At 40.6% G+C, this 5,538-nt stretch overlaps 2 protein-coding genes across 4 annotated transcripts; one reads left to right on the top strand and one right to left on the bottom strand.

Moving 5' to 3' along the window:
* Window positions 1-106: 106 nt before the first annotated feature.
* rps27l (ribosomal protein S27 like) lies at window positions 107-2,136 on the top strand. Its single transcript, XM_071498778.1, has 4 exons — window positions 107-238; window positions 903-1,011; window positions 1,691-1,801; window positions 1,941-2,136. Exons 1-4 carry the CDS (start codon window positions 233-235, stop codon window positions 1,967-1,969), a joined length of 255 nt encoding a protein of 84 aa, XP_071354879.1. The 5' UTR covers window positions 107-232; the 3' UTR covers window positions 1,970-2,136.
* Window positions 2,137-2,200: 64 nt separating this feature from the next.
* On the bottom strand, window positions 2,201-5,469 carry dnaja (DnaJ heat shock protein family (Hsp40) member A). 3 transcript variants are annotated; one of them, XM_071498668.1, is made up of 8 exons: window positions 5,324-5,469; window positions 4,795-4,937; window positions 4,118-4,292; window positions 3,904-4,008; window positions 3,572-3,799; window positions 3,225-3,455; window positions 3,002-3,102; window positions 2,201-2,879 (listed from the first exon to the last, which is right to left on the bottom strand). In XM_071498668.1, the coding sequence occupies exons 2-8, from the start codon at window positions 4,924-4,926 to the stop codon at window positions 2,664-2,666; spliced, it is 1,188 nt and encodes a 395-aa protein (XP_071354769.1). In that variant the 5' UTR covers window positions 4,927-4,937; window positions 5,324-5,469; the 3' UTR covers window positions 2,201-2,663. The 3 variants fall into 3 exon arrangements, with proteins under 3 accessions (XP_071354769.1, XP_071354778.1, XP_071354786.1); XM_071498677.1 differs by having other exon boundaries at window positions 5,316-5,447; XM_071498685.1 differs by lacking the exon at window positions 5,324-5,469 and adding an exon at window positions 5,175-5,196.
* Window positions 5,470-5,538: the final 69 nt, after the last annotated feature.

Raw genomic sequence — 5,538 nt, 5'->3', positions numbered from 1 at the left:
GGATAAAATATTGCATCTGCAGTCTCTGCCTGTCTCTCTCTATTTCTTTGGCCTAAGACATAACGCAGACCAAGATTAATGGAAGGCTATTCTTATAATTTTAATGCATCCTGTTAAAGTATTCAGTGAGATCGCAGTACCCCACCACCCTCCCTCTGCTGTGACTGCAGTTTCTGTTTCTTGTCCAAGCAGCCCACGCATGCGCAGAAAAAGCTAAGCTATCACGGTGAAAATGCCCGTAAGTTACAAACTTTTGTGTTTATCTGTTGTGTTTAAGTCAACTTGCAGTGTTGTCAGCTGTCACAGCTTTTTTTTTTTTTAATTACTATTGTTATCGCTGACCTCCTACCGTCACACGGTGCACTTACGAAACCTCGAAGTTGTGTTGTTGATGTGTAGCAGCTGCAGCACATGGAGCAGCCAGCTAACATCTGACGAGGGTGGCGACTACTTGCTGGAGCACAACACTTATCAAACTTGTTTGCTACATAAACTGTAGCGGGCAAAGAAACGCTTACGGTTTCTTTCACTGGGTGGATTTCATGATCACAGATTCAGTATAATTGATGCGACTTTGGAGGAAAAAACTGCAGCGTCTGCGCCTAAGCTCGCGTGTTTTCATCGTCTGCGGTATCTCTTGAACGATAGTCAATACCACTTTCATGTCGCCTTGTCTGAAGCTTAAAAAACAAAACAAAAGATCACTTAAAGCGAGAGAGAGAGAGTTGTAATAATCCTTATAAGTCCCTTACACAGTGAGATAATGAAAATCATATACTATAACTCCTTTTAAACCACCATTGCATTTTTAACGGACTAAACCTGGCATAGGTCTACTTAACATCTGTTTGTCAAATAAAACATCACCTCTGTTTTCTTTTTTTTTTTTTTTTGTATTTTAGCTGGCCAAAGACCTCCTCCACCCTACTATTGACCATGAGAGAAGACAACATAAAAAGAAAAGACTTGTTCAGAGTCCTAACTCCTACTTCATGGACGTGAAGTGTCCAGGTGAGTTCTGGTGGTGGGGTGGACTCCAGTCCTGCAGTGTGACACATGCAGCACACAGGACAGAAAACTCACTGAGGGTCTGATCAAGTGTTTTTAGGCCATTTGTTTGGCCACGCATTTACCAGTTACTCCGGTGCTGGTTTTGCAGTGATTTAACCATTGTTTACATCACTACACAGGACATTCAGTGGTGGAGGGTGGCTAAAAGTGCTTTTAAGTTACACTTTTACTAGACTACATTTCAGAGAGACATTAGCTCAACCACTAGATTTATCTGACAGCTGTAGTTTACTAACTGCTAGTTCAAGGCCCCAAGAGGTAAAATTATCCAATACTTCTCAAAAACACAAAGAAATTAAAACTGGCTGCAACTAGATCAGCTCCAACAATTTAACACTACTAGTGCATTAATGCATTATCAATTTAATAATGTAATATATTATAACTTAATAAGTAACTGGGCCTAGTACATTCACTTTTAAAATTTTTTTTTTTAAGTACTTTTTGCCTGTAACTACTACTCAAGTAGACGTTTGAATACAGGATTTTTACTTGGGATGGAGTTAAGAATTTGAAGTACTTCTTCCATCACTGATTCAGCATCCATGTAAACATATGTTAAGTACATTTATGTATTGAACCTAAACTTTGTTAACAGTTTAACACTGTTTCCCTGCAGGCTGCTACAAGATCACCACTGTGTTCAGCCATGCACAGACTGTGGTACTCTGTGTGGGATGCTCAACTGTGTTGTGCCAGCCAAAAGGAGGAAAGGCCAGACTGACAGAGGGTAAAACACATCCACATGCTAGCATCTTCAACATACTGCAAAAGTCACAAGTATAAAGCTATGTATCAGTACCTTAGGCTGACATATCCGTACACTAACTAGAAGGCAGACTGAACTCATTTTCATTTTTGCTCAACAGGTTGCTCTTTCAGGAGGAAGCAACATTAAAAAAAAGGACTGCCCACTCGATCATGTCTGTAATTAAGCCATGCTGTTGATAAATACCTTATTTTTCCATTGATTACAATGTAGTTGTTCATTCACTACTGACAGGTTCTGTCATTGTACAAAATGTTCAACTTTTATGACACATTTTTAAACTAAAAAGCAACATTTTTAATATGCAAAAATACTAAAAGAACAATTTCACTTGATCAATAAAGAAAGGTGTTATATAAGTTGAAGCATTCTGGTTCTTTTATTGAGAAACAACCAAAAATGTTTGTCGTGACTGTAATTACCTTCACAGAAAGCATACAAGTAGTCCTTTCAGCTTGTGAATGAAAAGAAAACACTTGTGCCATTGGTTTCTTAGGAAACACAAACATAAAAAAGATATGGATAAATAGACAAGATCGAGAAATAGAGAACATATGTGACAAAAACACCAAAGTACAGTTTTCATAGCTTGGTCAGCAAAAATAAAATGTGAAATGGGTATTCCACGTGCATATTTTTGTTTCATGAAAGTAGCACAAAAATGACAATGGCAACCGTTTTAAACTTAATATCACTAATCTGTTGTGCATCGCTTTGTGAAAAACATGACTTTAAAGAAAAAATAACAATAAAGACAAAGAAATCCAAAACAATCACGACAAAAAAAACTCATGCTCTACAACATATTTATATCAGACTACAATTACTGCGTCTGACATTGCACTCCGCCCCTGGGACCCTCCTCATCCTCCTCATAAGCTTCCCCACTGTAATTCCTCTGTTGTGTCCGAACATCCACCTCAGAGAGGTCCACCTCCTCCATGTCATCAGTAATCATCACATCCTCCCTGGGAGGAAGCAGTCTTTCCAGCTGGAACATGAGATGCTCTGGGAGCCAGTCTTTCTCTGGGAATTCCACCTGTGGGATAAAATTACAATTAACTGACCTGAATGTTTTTCCTACAACATATGAATCTAACAAATAGATTTAAATCCAGAGTTGTTTCACTCTGGTGAAATGTTTTGTGTTCGGGGTCTCACCTGGAAATTAATAAATAGCTGCCCCTTTTCATAAGGGTCCCTGTAAATTGGCATGCCCTCATTCTGAACACATCTGACGTCAGTGTGCTTGATTACTTCACCTGTTAAAAAATGATTAAAAAAAAGACACGTTAATGAAATCTTACAAATGTTCACTTCTGAAGAACAAAAGAAAATCAACAGAAAAGCCAGTACTGGAGACCAGCTGATCTTACTCAAGTACCTGGCTGTGAGTTGATGACAAGTGTTCTGTTGTCTAATGTTTGAATGGTCTGCTTGAAACCACACAGGGCCTCGACAAGTTTGATGTTCATCTTCATTATTAAATTATCTTCCTGTCTCTGGAAAACGGGGTGTTCCTTCTGATCCAGCACAATGATCACATCCCCAGGCTCCAGTCCAGGCTCCTGGTCACCTTCTCCGTGGAATGTGATTTTCTGACCATCTTTCATACCTGCACAACACATTTATTTTAGGTTTTGTTTGCTTTACAAAGTACACTTACTACATTAAAAAAAAAAAAAAACAAAACATTTGAAATATGACTATTTCAGATGGGGGAAAACTTACCTTTGTCAATATGAACTTCAAGAATTTTCTTCTTGCGTTCTACTTTGTGTCCGTTGCAGTTCTTGCAGCGGTCTTTTGAGTTAAATTTCTCGCCCTGTCCTTGGCAGTCTGAACACATGCTTTGGATCTGCTGAATCATGCCTGGCCCAATCTGTTGCACCTTGACTTGTACGCCTCTTCCTTTGCAAGTTGAGCACTTCTCCAAGGCACCTTTCTTACCACCATAACCTGGAATAAAGAGAATGTCATTTAATTGAACTGTCATTTAACTAACTGAACAAATCCGATTGGAAATGGGATTAAAAGACAAAAGCACAATAGACAATACATACCATCACATTTTTCACAAATGACATTCTTCTGGAGTCCAAGCTTCCTTGTGGCGCCATTGTACATCTCTTCCAGTGTAACACTTAGCTGGTGGACAACATTCTTCCCTGTTGGGAAAAGCACATATATGTAACATTAAAGTTATATATAAGTTATAAATATTGGAATATATAAACTTACAACTTTCTCTTAAAACTAATAAAATATAGATCTTACCTTTCCTCTCTCTCTGCATCCGTCCTCCACCACCAAAGAACATGTTAAAAATGTCCATTGGTGAAGTTCCTCCGCCTATGCCCCCCTCTTTGATCGCTTGTTCCCCTCCTTGGTCATACAAATCTCTCTTCTTTGGATCTGACAGCACTTCATACGCTTGAGATATAAGCTTGAACTGTGGAAATAAAAATTATTAATTCACTCCGGAAAATTAGATTACGTTTAAAGCTTTCATTAACAAATAATTTACTTCACTCTTTAAAGCGGTAATGACATATTAAATGAATGTTTCCTGACCTTGGATCTTTATCAAGATTACTTTGCAACACATTTTCTGACCACACTGACAACCTTAAACATGTGCAGGCCTCTGTGAAGTGTCAAGTTCTTTCCAAACACATCAGCGTGAGGAGGCTTTATGCCTTAAGATATAGTCTAGAAAGACAGCGAAGAACCACTGAGTTTATTTCACTTTAAACATTCATTTCACAGCCTCCTGAGGCATTTCAACAGTGCCAGAAGGCTAATCTTCCTGTAGCCTGACAGGGCAGCTGGACCTTTCTAGAAACTTCTCGCTGTCAATTGAACAAGCTGTGCGGTTTAAAATTAGACAGGGCACTTTCAGCAGGCCATACACGGCCACAGGGACACCTGCAAGGCCTCCGCATGTAACTCACCCTCTCTCCTTCGCTGGGGTTCTTGTCAGGGTGATATTTCAGCGCCAGTTTCCTGTAGGCTTTTTTGATTTCGTCCGGTGAGGCACTGGGGCTGACACCCAGGAGGTCGTAGTAGCCGGTTTCGTGAACCATGGTTAACAAACCTGAAGCACAAACACATGATAATGTCACCCAGAGCCGCGTCCTCCTCCGCTGCCTGTTAGCGGCGGGAGCCCGAAGCTACCGTTAGCGAAGGAGCCGTGTGTCGGACATCTACAACTAACGTTTGTAACTGTTTCTCTACAACAAAGTTCACACTAGCCAGGACAACGGGTTGATAAATATCGTTAGCTGGTGGCGAAAATACACTAAAGTACACCCCACACAGACAGCGTTATTACCGGCAGCACATGTGGTTGACCGACAGTCCCCGTCAACCGTGCGGGGCACTTAGTTATGTTTCGCTCAGCTTGAATGAAACCGCTAGCATCTGTGAGCCGTGCAGCTAAATACTCTTACACATGATATCACGGTGTGCTTACTTACTTACCAGGAGCTGCTACTGTCCTAGGTTTCGCCTGAGCAACTGTGAGGGCCGCGGGGGGAAGATGGCTGGCTCTTATAGCCGCTCCACAGTGCAGAACTTTCTGGAGAGCTCTGAGGAGAGAGGCCGGATGTTTCGTTGGCTGAGACTGCAGAGTCTAGAAAAGACCTGACCAAAAAAAAAAAAAAAAAAAAAAAGGAAAGAGGGATGGAGGGGGAGGT

The sequence above is a fragment of the Trachinotus anak genome, unplaced genomic scaffold (genome assembly GCF_046630095.1).
Source record: "Trachinotus anak isolate AG129_WGS33_773 ecotype Australia unplaced genomic scaffold, CSIRO_AGI_Tana_v1 ptg000002l, whole genome shotgun sequence".
Taxonomy (NCBI): Eukaryota; Metazoa; Chordata; class Actinopteri; order Carangiformes; family Carangidae; genus Trachinotus; species Trachinotus anak.
Note: the sequence above shows the minus strand (reverse complement) of the source record. Positions and strands in the feature narration are given on the sequence as shown.

Coding starts and splice junctions, on each gene's coding strand:
- rps27l (XM_071498778.1), top strand. Junction 1,012..1,690: donor CATGGACGTGAAGTGTCCAG/GTGAGTTCTGGT, acceptor GTTTCCCTGCAG/GCTGCTACAAGATCACCACT. Junction 1,802..1,940: donor AAAGGCCAGACTGACAGAGG/GTAAAACACATC, acceptor TTTGCTCAACAG/GTTGCTCTTTCAGGAGGAAG.
- dnaja (XM_071498668.1), bottom strand. CDS start 4,926: ATGGTTCACGAAACCGGCTACTACGACCTCCTGGGTGTCAGCCCCAGT. Junction 4,009..4,117: donor GATGCAGAGAGAGAGGAAAG/GTAAGATCTATA, acceptor TTTTCCCAACAG/GGAAGAATGTTGTCCACCAG. Junction 3,103..3,224: donor TGTCATCAACTCACAGCCAG/GTACTTGAGTAA, acceptor ATTTTTTAACAG/GTGAAGTAATCAAGCACACT.